General features: G+C 48.0%; 1 protein-coding gene across 5 annotated transcripts in view; it reads left to right on the forward strand.

Annotated features, from left to right (window-relative positions):
• The window catches only part of BICDL1 (BICD family like cargo adaptor 1), a 98398-nt gene that overhangs the window by 69297 nt on the left and 13296 nt on the right, over positions 1 to 15805 (forward strand). For 2 of the 5 annotated variants that reach the window (XR_004619120.1, XM_034638938.1), the window contains exons 3-8: positions 2718 to 2834; positions 3772 to 3783; positions 5646 to 5792; positions 12403 to 12582; positions 13220 to 13438; positions 14525 to 14668. Coding sequence is in view for 4 of the 5 variants with exons in the window: in XM_034638938.1 (XP_034494829.1) it covers positions 2718 to 2834; positions 3772 to 3783; positions 5646 to 5792; positions 12403 to 12582; positions 13220 to 13438; positions 14525 to 14668 (819 nt within the window). In the remaining variant the exon portion in view is untranslated. The remainder of the gene's footprint in view (positions 1 to 2717; positions 2835 to 3771; positions 3784 to 5645; positions 5793 to 12402; positions 12583 to 13219; positions 13439 to 14524; positions 14669 to 15805) is intronic. The other 3 variants (XM_034638940.1, XM_034638939.1, XM_034638941.1) reach the window with 3 other exon arrangements.

Genomic DNA, 15805 nt, shown 5'->3' on the forward strand with positions numbered 1-15805 from the left:
GAGGCCACTGTAGGGTTATTAACTGGCCTGATGTCAACACTGTTGCGTCTCAGGGAATGGGGAGGTCTGGGGAGGGGGCGAGAGACGGGGGAATGGCCGTCCGGAGAGCAGTGGAGCAGTCAGAACACGCTCAACGTTGATTAAGTTTGCTGTCTCTTGTGGGCATGTTTCGTGGCACCCCAAAGCAACTACGTAGTAACATCAAAGATCACAGGTCACAGATGGCCAGAAGAAATAAAATAATAATGAAAAAGCTTTATGTACTGCAAGAATTACCAAAATGGAACACTTGAGACATGAAGTGAGCAAATGCTGTTGGCGAAATAGCACTGGTAGACTTGCTTGATGCAGGCTGCCCACAAAGCTCCAATTTGGAAAAAGCTCAGTATCTGCAAAGTACAGTAAAGCGAAGTGCAGCAAAACAGGGTATGCCTGTATTAAAGTCCTAATTTGGTGACCAGACAGCCCAAAGTTTACCATTTTGATGCCATCATTTACTGAGAAGTTGGCAAGTTCCTTCATTTCCCTGAGCCTGTTCTCTCATTAGTAAATTGGGCGTGATAGGCACTGCTTTGGTTGTGACAATTGAGATAATGCATTTAAAGCATTTAGCACAATTCTTGGCACATATAGTAAATACTCAGTATATATCACTAATGTTATTTTAGGCAAGATGACTAACATTGTGTTTCTAAGTGATTAAGAAAACTAAAACAAGCTTGTGGTGTCTGAAATTAAATTTAGAATAAGGAAGAAGAGGTGGTTTGGTTTTATTTTGTTGTGTGTTTTGTAACTGTTCAAAAATTAGAACTACAGTCTAAGATTCTTACATGGCCATCAATTCAGGGGAGCTACGTTTGTTGAATCTATGGGACCAAAACAAAAATGGATATTGCTTATATAGCACTTGGAGATAAAAACAACTATTGACAGGTGCTGGGTGGCTCAGTCAGTTGAGTGTGTGACTCTTGGCTTCAGCTCAGGTCGTGATCTCAGGGTCATGGGATTGAGCCCTGTGTGGGCTCTGTGCTCGGCAGGGAGTTTGCTTGGGGATTCTCTCCCTCTGTTGCTCCCCCAACCTGTGCTCAGTCTCTCTCTAAGATAAATAAATACATCTTTTTTTAAAGAAAAGTAAAAAGAAAACAGCTATCGAACATTATCTATTAATGTGAAAGCCTCACTGAACAGCTAGCCTACCGTATCGACATTATTACTGTCCCACCTCCTAACATTTCAGCACGCGGTGATCTCGCCCAAGGACTCATAAAGCTTACTGACCCCTTTTCAGCCTCAAGAAAGCTCCGAGGCAGTTAATTAACCTATCCTGTGGCTCTTGTCTCTCCTGGGCAGTGTTCAGAGCCCATGGACACTGGAAGCTGGGCTGGGACTCCAGGAAAAAGATAAGAGTTCAAATCTTATCAAGGAAGCATTCTTTCAAAATACTCTCCTTCATATTCAAGAGAAGGTGCTGATACCCTAAAAGTCTTTGGTGTTTTGCTGTGTTGGAGCATTAGAAAATAAATGGGTTAGGGTGGGAAATAAGTGCCTCAGCCAATATTCCCCAGAGAATTAAAAGTTGCAAAGGATGTCCTTGAGGATTGAATGGCAAAAATCTTTTTTTTTTTTTTAAGATTTTATTTATTTATTCGACAGAGATAGAGACAGCCAGCGAGAGAGGGAACACAAGCAGGGGGAATGGGAGAGGAAGAAGCAGGCTCCCAGCAGAGCAGGAACCCTGGTGCGGGGCTCTATCCCAGGACTCCAGGATCACGCCCTGAGCTGAAGGCAGATGCTTAACGACTGAGCCACCCAGGCGCCCCTGAATGGCAAAAATCTTAACAGATGTTGGGGCACCTGGCTGGCTCAGTTGGTGGAGCGTGCAACTCTTGATGCCAGGATTATTAGTTCGACCCCCATGCTGGGTGTAGAAATTACTTTAAAATAAAATCTTTAAAAATAAATTCTTAACAGGGCGCCTGTGTGGCTCAGTCGGTTAAGCACCGTCTGCCTTCAATTCAGGTCATGATCCTAGGGTCCTAGGATCAGGTCCTACGTAGGGCTCTCTGCTCAGTGGGGAGTCCGCTTCTCCCTCTGCTCCTCTCCCATTCTCATGCTCTCTCACTCACGTTCTTTCTCTCTCAAATAAATAAATAAAAATCTTTAAAAATTAAAAAATCTTAACAGACATGACAGGGAACTTCAAATAGTGCCCATGTTGAATGGAAATGAGAAATGGAGACAGGGATGATTTACCTGGGCCCTGCTGAGGAAATAAAGAGAAAATAAAGGAGTGAGAGATTATAAATAAGGAAATTTCTAAGAAATAAATGAGTTTTTAAGGTAGTTGGTTTATCTCTTACTCTTTTATGTAAAACACTGAGACTTTCTCTCAATTTAGTAGATGTTTGCTGAGCTTCTGCTGTGTACAAAATAGTAATGATGATATCGAACATTTGAGAGCTTACTGTTCCTAGGCCTGTTTCCTCTGACTAGCAAAGGGGTCTTTACCGAGACAGACTCCTCCGGAGTGGAAGTAGAGATGGGGGTTGGTCTTGTTTGAGCACTAGGGAGCACATGGACCGGGGGTGGGAAGCCAGCATTTCATCCTATACTCCTTACAGAGTATAGGATGCTTGGGAAACGAAAGGCAGAAAAGTCTTCACAGACTCCCTTTGCACAACCTCTGAGTCCACCCTGAAGGTCTCCTCTGGTTGCAGGCGTCCGAAGTTGAGAGACAGCTCTCCTTGCAAGTCCATGCCCTCAGAGAAGACTTTCGCGAGAAGAACTCGTCCACCAACCAGCACATCATCAGGCTTGAAAGCCTTCAGGCTGAGGTGAGCATCCCCGTGTGGCGGTGCTCGGAGATGGAAGTGCTCTCCGCGGAGGCGCTGCACTAGGTCTGTTGGCTAAGGAGTCTTCTGAACTGGGAGGCAAAACCTGCTCTGTCTAAAATCTCTAAAGAGAGATGTATCTGTGAGAAACTAAACGGGGAACACTTGATTCATGTTGCATGGGCAGCCTCTTGTCTGAAAGAAGGTTGCTCAGAGTTACTGCTCAGTGTGTTGAAATCATGAATGACCTACTTTTATGGAATATGTTGATTGGTCCAAAAAGATTCTTGCCAGTCCTAAATAGAAGATGGAAAGAGAATTTTTCCTTTCTCCATTCTGTTTAGGTCCAGTTCAGTCCACCTTAATGGGACCTATCATATTCTCACGTACAAAATGAGAGTAATAGAAGTAGCTACTTTCATAGAGTCGTTGTGTTTGATGAGTTAATTCATGGAAAGCACTCCATGTGGAGTGTGTGAGCCAGAGCATGGCAGTCAGGGTCTATGGCCCTCAGTGGGCCAGAGGGAAAGAAAAAGCACTTAGGGGACAGCTCTGTGAGAACCCAGTTGTGGGAGGTGAGAAGAGGGGAGTCCTATCACCAGCCCAAAAGGGGGCTCTTCCCCCCCTCCCCGCTTCCGCGCCCCCCCCCAAGGATTCCACCTAATCTGATTCTGAGGGCCCCTAAGCCGGTTGTCTGGACAGCAACCCTTTGGCTAAGTTACACTTGAAGGGACAGGCTAGAGCCAGAGGAATCACACCCCCATGTGGTTAAGGAATCGGTAGGTGTGGTCAGGCCCAGAGAAGCCCAGGTGGCTGCTCTCCTGCTTTGGAAATGACCTGAAGATGTTTTTCCTAAAGTCTGTCAATATCTTCTCTTTTCTCCTGCCTGTCATTCCCTCCCTTTCTCCCCTCCCTTGGAAATACTACTGGTACCGAGCAGCAGGTTCTTGAAGTAAGTAGTTGGTCCTGGTGGGGTGTGGCATGCCTGTCTGTGACCACTTGTGTGCATGACTTGCCGTTCAGCTGCCTTTGCCAAGCTCTGACTCCTTCAGATTGCCTGTTTTCCTCTCCCCTCTGCTTACTATTTCAAGACCCTGTGACCCAGAGTCATTCCCAGGAATGTTAATTGGCAGATTTGGTCACAAGTTTCAGGGTGTACAGGGTGGGGTAATGGAGTGTCGTTGCCTTGTTTCATCCGGTAACACTGCTACTTTAAAAAGCCAACCTATGAAGTTGGTCAAGCACGTTACTTCATGTAGCTCTGAACTTCCGAGGTTTTTTTTTTAAGGGGCCAGGATTATCTGTCAGAACTGTATTACCTCATGATTTCACTGAGCGGAACTTGAGAAACAAAGATTATCCATGGAAGGAAAATATAAAGGTCAGAGGGTATTTAAATGAATATCAGTTGGAGTAAGAATTCCTTCACGTGGGTAACGTGCTTCAGTGTGGGGAATAGTGGCCCCATTCACAGAAGAGACCTATTCCTTTTTGTCTCTCACCCAGGTGCACACTTTAGACAGTATTTCTTTGTTTGCCCAGATACCTGATCTCTCTGGACAAAGGCCACATACTTCATTTCCCCAGGACAGCATACTATCTGATTGATTGGTGCCCAGGGACGATCTGTGCCCTCTGAACAGAATTCTAGTGTGGAGAACGAGAACAGACAAAAAGCAGGGGGAAAGGTGGATTTCGGAGAACCTCAGACACATTACACATTCATTTCAAAATCTCCCCAGGAAGGGTCGGAGGTTGGTCCCCCTAATGGATGGTTCTCCAAGCCAGACTGGAGAGTGGAGAACATCTTAACCATGTCAGGAGCAAGAAGCTGGTTGAGAGACAAGTCCAACAAGTAACTGATAGGTGGGAGGAGCCAGTGGGAACTGCATGCAGGACTTGGGAAGGCTTTCATGTCCCCTTAGCGGGGCAGTGTTCTTGGGGTGAAGCATCACTGGCCTTGTGGAGTGCTGGCACGGCTCCTGAGTCTATAGACCTTGAGGCCAGAAGACTTGGCGTCTCTTTCCTCTTTTCCTTTGTTTTCTTACTGACATCGAAGAGACTAGACAGGCTTCCTAAAAGAAGATTTATATCTCTTGAGACTGGCTAGATATGCAGTGTACAAACACACCAGCCTGTTTAATAAAAAGAGTGAAATTGCTCCTATTCACAAATGACTTGCTCAGGCAAAAAAACACTTTGAGTAAAATCAGTTGCTCACTTGTGTCCATGTCCTGTTGCTTCCAGGACACAGGCTGATGCCGACACCACTCTGTTTCTGTACCCTGCTGGCTCCCCCATTAACTTGGGGCACCAGGTCCAAACCGTGACCTCTAGAGCCAGACCTGTTAGCAGTGGGGGAAAGCACAGAAGAGAGCCGTAAAAGTATGACAAGACAGCAGTTCAAGAGGCTGTCTCAGGCATTTTCCTGCGCTCATGACTTGAGAAGGAAGAATGGAACCACAAGTTGGGTTCCATTCCCCCATAAATTGTGGGGTTGAGGTGAAGTCATGGACAGGCAAGGTGGAGTCCTTCTCTGTCTTATCTGTGGAATTTCCAGAACACTGACCTTCCCTTCCTCCGCCTGGCATCCCACATTCCAGATTCCCCAAAGCTCATCTCCCACCCCTTCCCGGACAGGTTTCTAGAAGGGAGGGGCTGTCTCTTCAGCTTGGGAGTTCACGGCTGTTCTCTCAGAGATGGGCAGAGCGCTTGGGGAGACACCTGCCTTCATGTTTGGGGCTGGTTCCTCCCTTGCGGCTCATCAGCCTGGGTGTAACTGCACACCGCCCCTGTGACTCTCCACCCTTTCAGATCAAGATGCTGTCGGATCGGAAACGGGAGCTGGAGCATCGTCTCAGTGCCACCTTAGAGGAAAATGACCTGCTCCAGGGGACTGTGGAGGAGCTACAGGACCGGGTGCTGATCCTGGAGAGGCAAGGCCATGACAAAGACCTACAGGTACTAAGGCAGAGAAGCTGTCCTCTAGAGCCAGGCCAGCTGAAAGGAGCACTTAGCTGCCCAGCCGGAAGGAAGCTGAGGGGCCGGCACCACCGTAGGGGTCAGGAGAGGGTAAAGCCGGGGTCTCTCTTTTGGCCCTGTTGTCGTTCTCCTTGGGTACTCACCAGCTTGGCCAGTCTGGCTCTGGCAAAAACAAGTGCATCGCTACCCACAGGTTATCCTTCCAATTTGTTCTGAGCCACTGGCCCCTGGAGCAGTTTCAGAGAGTTCTTTCTGGGCTGTTAACATGACTGGAACATGAGGAGTGTCATTCTGCCTCCTAGGGCTTGTGAAATCCACTAGAGGTTTCAGAGGGAGCCTGTGACTGTCTGTGCTTGGCTCACAGTGCTCTCTGCTGCTGCTTTCCCGGGCTGATGCCTTTAATCAGCTTGCACGGAGCAGAAATCAAGAAGCTGCCCCCTGAACACAGCAAGACTTACATTCTGCTTCAACAGTTGCTGGAAAAGGCATAGGCTGACCCTTTGTGAACCTAATTGGCCTCTTTTTCCTTCCTTCCTTTTTTTTTTTTTTTTAAGATTTTATTTATTTATTTGACAGAGATAGAGACAGCCAGTGAGAGAGGGAACACAAGCAGGGGGAGTGGGAGAGGAAGAAGCAGGCTCACAGCAGAGGAGCCTGACGTGGGGCTCGATCCCATAACGCCGGGATCACGCCCTGAGCCGAAGGCAGACGCTTAACCGCTGTGCCACCCAGGCGCCCCCTTCCTTTTTTTTTTTTTTTTAAAGATTTTATTTATTCAACAGAGATAGAGACAGCCAGTGAGAGAGGGAACACAAGCAGGGGGAGTGGGAGAGGAAGAAGCAGGCTCATAGCAGAGGAGCCTGATGCGGGGCTCAATCCCATAACGCCGGGATCACGCCCCGAGCCAAAGGCAGACGCTTAACTGCTGTGCCACCCAGGCGCCCCCTCTTTTTCCTTCCTGAAAGAAGTAGCTTCATGGCCATATTTGTCCTTATCTGAGACCTGCCACCAGTCCTCAGCTGAATCCCCAGGCTCACACTTGACAACCCCCTAAACAAAAAGATAATTGCTCCTAGCCTCCCCAGAAACAGTGTGACTTCTGCTACCAAGGTGGCTTTGCCGAAGTGGCCTAGGAGCACCTAGGGACAGTGGCTAAGAGTGCACACCTTCCCTTGGGCTCCCTCTGAGAGTGCCAGGCACTGGGGGAAATTGCAACAGTGTCGTTCGTGTGGGGGTGGTCAGCCAAAGTGTGTGAGCACCAGGCAGGTCCCTCCCCAAAGACCAGGCCATGGCAGGCCCCACTGGGCTCAGCAGTCAGCTGTTGCAGAAAACTCTAGGACGTGGGATAAGGAAACTTCGTAGGCTAACATGGCGTGTTATTGACACTGTCAGCTAAGCTCCTAACCCGAGTGATTAACCTCTTTAAGGGCAAATGAGCAGTTTTCCACCCTCCGGGTTTTTTGTACCTTCAGCTTGGAACGTTGCAGGCAGTAGATCCTCCATAAATGTTGACTAGAAGATGATTCTGGCTAAAGCCTCACAGCTGTTTTCAAGATGGAAACGAGTTGACTCATATTCTAAGGTTGACAGTGGTTAATAGTGGTGAACATTTGTATACTTCTTTACAGGGAAAGAGTGCTTTTGCGTACATTCTAAAACTGAGGCTTAGAAAAAAGTGAATCATTTACCAAAGTAGCGTAGTAAGTCCTTGGTAGAATTAAAATTAGGGCCCTCCCACCTGCTTCACATGGTGCTCAGTGATGTCTAGCACATCCCTTGCCTCTGCAAGTCAGTGTCTCACCAGCATTTCTTACCCCATCAAGGCACTCACCTGAGGTTGCTGAGGTAGAGTATGGAGGAGAAGGAAAAGAAATCAGAAAAATGTAGGGGCGCCTGGGTGGCTCAGTCGGTTAAGCGTCTGCCTTCGGCTCAGGGCATGATCCCAGAGTCCCGGGATCGAGCCCCGCATCGGGCTTCCTGCTCCGCTGGGAGCCTGCTTCTTCCTCTCCCACTCCCCCTGCTTGTGTTCCCTCTCTTGCTGGCCGTCTCTCTCCCTGTCAAGTAAATAAATAAAATCTTTAAAAAAAAGAAGAAGAAGAAATACAGAAAAATGCAGAAATGACCCCTGCCTGAAAGACCTTTTCAGTCTAAGTTATATTCACAAATGAGAAGTCCTTATTTCAAACCAAGAATTGGGGACCAAAGGATGGGGAAGAGCAGAACCAGTGTGTGCCATCCAGCACCTGGCTAACGCTGTGGGCTGTGCGCCCTGTGGCAGCAAGAACCCCAGGTCACACCACATTCACAGCCTCGCCATCTGCACATCCGTGTTCTTCTGACTGGGCTTCTTCAGGAATGAGAGAGTGTCACTCCCTGCATGGCCTTTATCAAGTCAGGCATTGCACACTTTGATTTGGAGAATCTGTGTTTATGGGCTGAATGCTTTTTTTTTTTTTTTAAGATTTTATTTATTTATTTGACAGAGACAGCGAGAGAGGGAACACAAGCAGGGGGAGTGGGAGAGGAAGAAGCAGGCTCCTAGCAGAGGAGCCTGATGTGGGGCTCGATCCCAGAACACTGGGATCACGCCCTGAGCCGAAGGCAGACGCTTAACAACTGCACCACCCAGGCGTCCCTATGGGCTGAATTCTTATCTTTCCCACCTTTTTCAGATTCTTTTCCTTCAGCTCATAGGAAATTTTCCTTAAGCTGCTGCTAGTTACCAGTGTCCTCCAGAAAGCCCTTTCTGTGGCTCAAATGGCCTGTACTGATGCAGAAATGAATAAAAATGCCAGCTTACTCAGGTGGGAGTTGAGAGGTCTAAATCAGACTTGCGAGATGTAGAGCTGGTGGCCTTGGAATGTGTATAATTCCATGATTTTAATCCCTTGTTTCAGATAAAGGATGAGAAGGCGAGTAGGCAGGGTGTCAGGCCTGCACAACCCGGGTAGCTCCTCTTGAATCTAGTCCACTATGTAGGTGGGGTTCTACTGCCTAAGGCAGATTTTTAAACCACCAATCAACTCCAGCTCTCATTTTTTTTCAAGCTGACAGTAGGTATAAAAATTATTTGTTGAATACCCAATAAATTAAAAAACTGGACATTTTGCTGAACTCTTAATACCCAGTTAAGGATTTTTTCCCTCTATGGACCACTTAATTGCCCTATACGATCATACCCACTGGGGCATCTTACAGATGTGTGCAGGGGCCTTGTCCCAGAATTTCATCAGCAGAAACATAGGCCCCACGCTGGGGGTGACCCAGGAGGCAGATGGCCTACAGTATAGACTTTGCTCTGACACTTAACATCATAGCATCTTTGTTCCCTCAGTGTGAGATGGGAGGGTGCTCTCCCACCTCTGCCAGCTTGAGGGGCATGAGTATTGTACACTTAGCGTACTACACCAACACAAGGCATTTAGTGTCTTCCTTATTTATATCTATATAAGTGTATTTGGTGTCATCTTTGTTATACAAAGCATGATAATTCTTATTTTAGAGGTTTCTTATATTGAATAGACTCCTCTGGTTTGGTTTTTCTGCGCGTGCTTGTGGATCCGTTATTGACCAGAGAGGGCAGACCTGTCCTGGTCTTTTGTTCTCTTGCTGTTATAATTAATTAAGCACCCTCGAGTGTGCATGAGTAATTGAACTAATTTTGTCCAGTGCATAAGAACTTGTACTTGTCTGTGCTGAACTTCTCCTGCTGAGATGTATGTGGAGTTGCCTAGAAAATAATTGTAAAGCATTTTGCCAACTTAGTATGCCATTTGTAATTATGCCAAATGCTTCCTAGAAATGTGTGTCTCTCTCTCTCTTTTTTTAACCCTTATTTCTTCTTTCTGAGTTTTCTCAAAACTGGGGCTGGAGGAGTTCCCACTGGACCAGCAGGTATTGCTGATCCATGGGAACCATGCAGACAGAGCAGGCTTGCCCATTCCCTTTTTCATTCTCTGAGAAGCCAGGCTCCAGACTCTTCCTAGTACGGGGGCATCGGATCACTGGCGCCACTGTCTGATACTGACCAGCAGAGACAAGGCCCTAGGGCACCTAAAGGATGGGCTGGAGGCTCCACAAGGCCGCCTGCTCCATTCAGGAGAACTACAGAGCTCAGAGTTGCTACCCACTGCTGCTCAGTGTCTGGATCTCGGCAGGAGCCACAAGTCTATCTGGCCAGCAGTCTGGAACAGACAGAATTGTGGCTGCTTTATTTTTAATGAACAGGGGTGACCCCAGAAATCCTGTGTTATGAAAGAATAAATTAGTTAAATTTAAATCCCAGGAAATTCTTTCTCGCCCCAACCCCCCACAGTCTTTTAAAAGGGAGGGGTGGGCAGTCCACAGATACAGGAGTAGAAAGCCTTGCTCTTGTGCAGGTGTCCTATGCGGACATGTGCATAGTGGTTAGTGTGCAGATGAAGATCCTGCAGTTAGGGTTTGTTGTGGTAACAGCTGGCGTAGTGACGGAGTGCAGTAGGAGAGTACGGCACTTAGCAGCCATGGTGGTGTGGACATTCAGCAGTAGGAAACTCGGCAGGTGGTGAGGGCCTGTTTGGACTCCACAGGGAAGGGGCCCAGAGAATGCAGAGAGGCGTGAAGTAACGGCAGCAAGAGAGAGGGAAGGAGCCCTGGCCTGAAGGCTGGGATAGCTGCATTGCTATCGCCTCTACCGCTGGCATCCCTCTCCTTCTCTGAGCCTCCCACTCTGTGGAAGCCCCTCCCAGGCCTGGGCCTTATCTGTAAACTGTGAGGTATGACACACAAAGTAGGCAGAGACCTCTTTTTCTCATGGGTTTAGGAATTCTTGGTATTTCTACCCAAGTGTTATTCCAAATCCTACCCTCAGCTTCTTTCCAAACAACCTTTTACCCTTAATTTTTTTGTATGTACAACATACATACAGTAAAGCATACAAATCTTAAGTGGCCAGCCCAGTGAATTTTTACACATGTACACCCCTGTGTAACCACCTCCCAGATCAAGATCAAGCCCATTATCAGTACCCTACAAGCCTCCCTCTTGCACTTCCCAGTTAATAACCTGACACTTCCTCAAAAGCAGACCTCTCTTCCACTTTCATCTCTTCTATTTCAGTGAAGTTTTACAATTTTTTATAAATGAGTTCCATATTATGTATTTTATGTCTGGCTTTTGCTTGACATGATGTCTATGAAATCCGTCCATGTTGTGGCATATAGTAGCCGTGTGTTCTTTTTCACTGATGTATAGTATTCCTGCGTGTGACTGTGTTTCTCCATTCTGTATTGGCATTTGGATTATTTCCCATTTGTGGCTCTTAAGAATAGTGCTGCTATAGACATCCCGTTTGTCTTGCATGCACATACACAGCCATTTGTGTTCGATCTGCACCTCAAAGTGAACTGCTGGGTCCTGGGACAGCTGTGTATTTCACCTGTAGAAACTGCCAGTTTCCCAGCGTGGTTGTACATCTTTACTCCCAACAGCAACGAGAGTCCCGGATGTTCCACACCCTCATCGGCACTTGGTATCATTATTATTTTGTTGTTTATTTTAGTCTTTCTGGTGAGAGTCTTAATTGTACCTTACTTTGCGTGCCTTTATATGTGTTTATTTTTTAATATGGAGAATTTCATACAAATTCAAAAATACAATAGTGTGATGATGCCCCATGCCCCCATTCCCAGCTAAATAAATCACTGAGCCCCAGCCAGTCCCACCCTAAGTTCGTTACATCTACTTGCTTCTCTCTTATATTATTCTGAAGTAAATCCCAGAATTTTTATAATTTCATCGGTAAATAAAGAATGATAACTTAAAAAAAAAAACATAGCCACAGGGGATGCCTGGGTGGCTCCGTTAAGCGTCTGCCTTTGGCTCAGGTCATGATCCCAGGTCCTGAGATTAAGCCTTGTGTTGGGCTCCCTGCTCAGCGGGGAGGCTGCTTCTCCTGCCTCTGCTACTCCCCCTGCTGTGCTCTCTCTCTCTCTCTCTCTCTCTCAAATAAATAAAATCTTAAAAAAAAAAAAAGCCTCAGGACTATTATATGCAAGGAAAGAAAGTAATATTCTTTTTTTTTTTTAAATTTTTTATTGTTCTGAGTAAACTCCATGCCCAACATAGGGCTCGAACTCACGACCCCAAGATCAAGAGTCACATGCTCTACTGACTGAGCCAGCCAGGGGCCCTGCAATATTTTCCTAATATCAAATAGTCAGTGTTCAAATTTTTAACTGTCTTATAAATGTCATAATTGTTTCTTCACATTTTTTACTTGAATCAAGATGGAAATTAAAATAGGCCTATACATTGCAGTTGGTTAATATGTCTCTTGAGTCTCTTTTAATCTAGAGGTTCCCCCTTTATCTTTTCTTTTTTTCTGAAAATGTGTATGTTGAAGAAGCTGAGCTGTGTGTCCCCCAGAATTTCCCGAGGCTGGAGTTTACTGCCTGCATACCGCTGGTGTAATCTAACATCTTCTGTCCTCTATATTTTCCTGTAAATTGGTAGTTGGACCTAGAAGCATGGTCAGGTTTGGGATCAGTTTTTCTTGTTTGTTTTCGGTTCGGGGAAGCCTCACGCGACCGTTTGTTGTCTCTTCCACAAGCTGCATCAGAGCCAGCTGGAGCTCCAGGAGGCGCGGCTCTCCTACCGACAGCTGCAGGGGAAGGTGGAAGAGCTCACCGAGGAGAGGAGCCTGCAGAGCTGCGCTGCCACCAGCACGTCCCTCCTGTCCGAGATAGAACAGAGCATGGAGGCTGAGGAGCTGGAGCAGGAGAGAGAGCAGGTGCTGCTATCCTGTCGCTCTGGCATGTGCGAGGTTGCCCAGGGATTGCAGGGCAGGCCCTGGACTGCGGGAGCCTGTCCGTCCTCCTTGTGGCCCAGTGCCTACTGTTTCTGCTTCCTCCCGGCGAGGGCCTGTGGCCCTGCATCTGCAAGCCTAGGCTTGCTGGCCAGAGCCGTCGGGAAGCAGGCCCTGACCAAAGCCTGTCCCGGGCTCACTGTTGCCCCAGTGCCCCTTAGGAGATGCTTGTTGGCTCGTCCTCAGCCTCATACCTCTTATACTGACTGGGCTCTAGCACATTCACCATCCATCCAAATGGCTTCTTTTCATACTATTCCTAACCACTTACTCCCCTAATCATGACTCCTATCAAAGTAACGAACTATATAAAGAAGTGCTTATATGATAAATGGGAGGGGAGTAGAGGGCTGGGAAATTAAGAATTAGGAGTCTGGATAGATGTACTGGGCCCAGAACAGGTATCAGTATTTCTTGGGACAGGTGATCTAAAAAAGAAAAACTCTTTTTCCTAGAACTAGTCTCTTGGGTGTCAGAATGTTGGGTTCCTACACTAGAAAAAGATGAGCAGGTGGCAGGCTTCTCTAGAGTCTGTAATCAAGAACGGTTCTTTGTGGAGCAGCTGAGACTGCAGCTCTGGGAGGCCTACTGCCAGGTTCGCTATCTCTGCTCGCACCTCCGAGGGAACGACAGTGCCGACTCAGCCGTCTCCACGGACTCCTCGATGGACGAGTCTTCAGAAACTTCATCTGCCAAGGATGTGCCGGCCGGCAGCTTGCGCATGGCCCTGAGCGAACTCAAGAGGCTGATACAGAGCATCGTGGATGGCATGGAGCCCACGGTAAGCGGCCAGACTGAGAAGCTCCTCACCCCACATGAGCTGGCTGGTGGGAGGCTGAAAGCCAGCACGGGGGACGAGGTTAAACCCAGAAGGGGAACCTTGCAGAGTCTGCGAGAAGGTCGTCTGAGCCCTTATTGTCCGAGAGCACTGTATACTGGTGACCGGCCGGAGGGGCAGAGTGTCCGGGAATGGAAGTTCCAGAGTCATCTTCCCGAAGACACTGGCATACAAGTGGAGTCCTTTCTCCATGTGGTTAAATCCAGGCCACGGTGGCCTCGAAGTCAAGGACTTCCTTAGAAGCTTTGGATGTAGAAATTTGGATCTAGGTGCAAACTGCCAGTTTCTTTTCTGTAGCTCATTGGTCCTGGTGGTGGAGTTAGCTGTGAAGAGGCAAACTTTAAAGATCTGGAGCTTCTGCTAAAATGATACAAGTGAGCCCAGAAAGTTGAGGTCAGCAAGGGCCTTTTAGAATTCCAGATGTGGCTCCTCCCATGGGGGAGAGGAATGTTCCCGTGGGCTTCCTGGGCAGACTGGCATTTCTTCCAGCTTCGTGACAGATTTCTGCCAGACCTACTCTCCGTTCACACCCCCGGCTCTCGGGTGGTGGTTCTCTTCAGGGCCCACCCTCCTACAGAATAGTTAGCGTCTTTCTACCCATATTAGATGAAGTCCTGCCAGAGGGTGGGTGTCCTTACCTGGGCATACCACGTGGATTGGTGGAATGTGCTGTAGCTGTGGAGGCCGGGTCATGGTGGGGGATGGGAGCTGTCGGAGTGAAGTGTGCTGTTCACGCCACGCGACTTCCCTCCCCTGAAGCCCGACACAAAAATAAATGTCTAGCTAATGTTTGCAGATCCAAATTGGGCAAGAGAATCTCTCTCCTCTAACCCTTTCTTTCTTCCCTCCTCTCTCTTTTTCTCCCTTTCTCTCCCTTTCTTCCCCTCCACTTCCCCACCCCATCTCCTCTCTTCTGCTCTCCTCTAAACCGACCCATCTCTCCCCTCTCTCTCCCCCACTAACCGTCTCACCACACCCACCCCTGCTTGCACCATCTCTCCGGTCGGTGGCCTTCCCTTTTGCTGGCAGAGCTCCCGGAGAATTGACGATGACTCCTTAGAGGAACAGATAAGGCAGACCAGTGAGGACTCGAGAGCCCTAAGGGAACTCATGGAGGGGGAGAGGGGTAAACTGAGGCAAAGCCTAGAGGAGCTGCAGCAACTCCACAGTCAGGTGAGCACCCCCATCCTCAGTCCCGAGCAGGGAATGTGCATGTGCCCCCCCAGCATCTCTTGGGACCCTCGTGAGTTCCCTCTCCCACGTCTATTTGAGAAGTGGCTCTCTGACACATCCTCAGAGGACGGTGACCTGAAGTTGAGGTAAGCTGGGCGTCTTCAAGAGAAGAAGCCAACCCTCCGGTTTAGCCCAAAGTAAAATTGTTAGGGATAAGAATAGCTGACCCTCCATTTCCTCCAGTGACATGCTGCCTTCCACAGAACCCAAATTATCTGGCGGATTCTGACAGTTTAAAGTGCCATGGCTCTCAGGACATTCAGGGATGTTTTTCCAGCAGCTTCTAAGCAGGGAAGTTTGCAAACCAAGAAGCAATTGATCTTTGCAGGCCTGTTCTCTCTTTGTCATGCCATCACCTCTGCCAGCCTGTTTTTCAGCCTTAGAAGCACTTACTGCTGCTCTTGCTCTTCCGTTCCTGTTTGATCATGATTTCACCTCTCTTTGAGAATCCTGGAGAAGGGCATCTGTATCCAATCTGAAAAGTTCTAAAGGGCTTAGGAGCAGCCCCCACCCAGAAAGGAGCTTCTAAATTCTGTCTTAGGAGATAGATAAGGCGCTTCCTTTTGACAAAGGTCATGTGTAGTGCTCTGTCCCACTTGTGGGGGACACCAAACAGGCAGCATTTTAAACCCTGCCCCCACCCAGGTTGCCCCCTTCCTCCCTCGTGCACAGCCGGTCATCCCTTCCTGCTGCACCAGATCTCTGAGAGATGGAAGTTAAGCCTGGCTTTTGCTTCAGTCAGTATTTCTTAAATTTAAAGGACCTTACAGAAAGAAACTCCTTTTGGGGGTCATACCCATTGGACATTCTAATATAATTCTCTTGAAGATATTGGGAGACCCTCCCTCATCTGTAGCTGTACTCTTCTTTCTGGGAGTGAGCAGATAGTGAAGACTGAAAGATGCCCCTCCGTAGCTTGTTTCTGGCTGAGCGGGATGGGGCAGCCAGAGACACTGGCGTGCCTGAAACCTGAGTCCCTCAGGTGGTCATTTGGCCAGGGAGCAGTTCAGACACCAGCACAGGTCTTCACACTGTAAGAACCAAAACAGAACAAAGAGGACCTAAAAGTTCCTTGGG

Source organism: Ailuropoda melanoleuca, chromosome 12 (assembly GCF_002007445.2).
Source record: "Ailuropoda melanoleuca isolate Jingjing chromosome 12, ASM200744v2, whole genome shotgun sequence".
Lineage (NCBI taxonomy): Eukaryota > Metazoa > Chordata > Mammalia > Carnivora > Ursidae > Ailuropoda > Ailuropoda melanoleuca.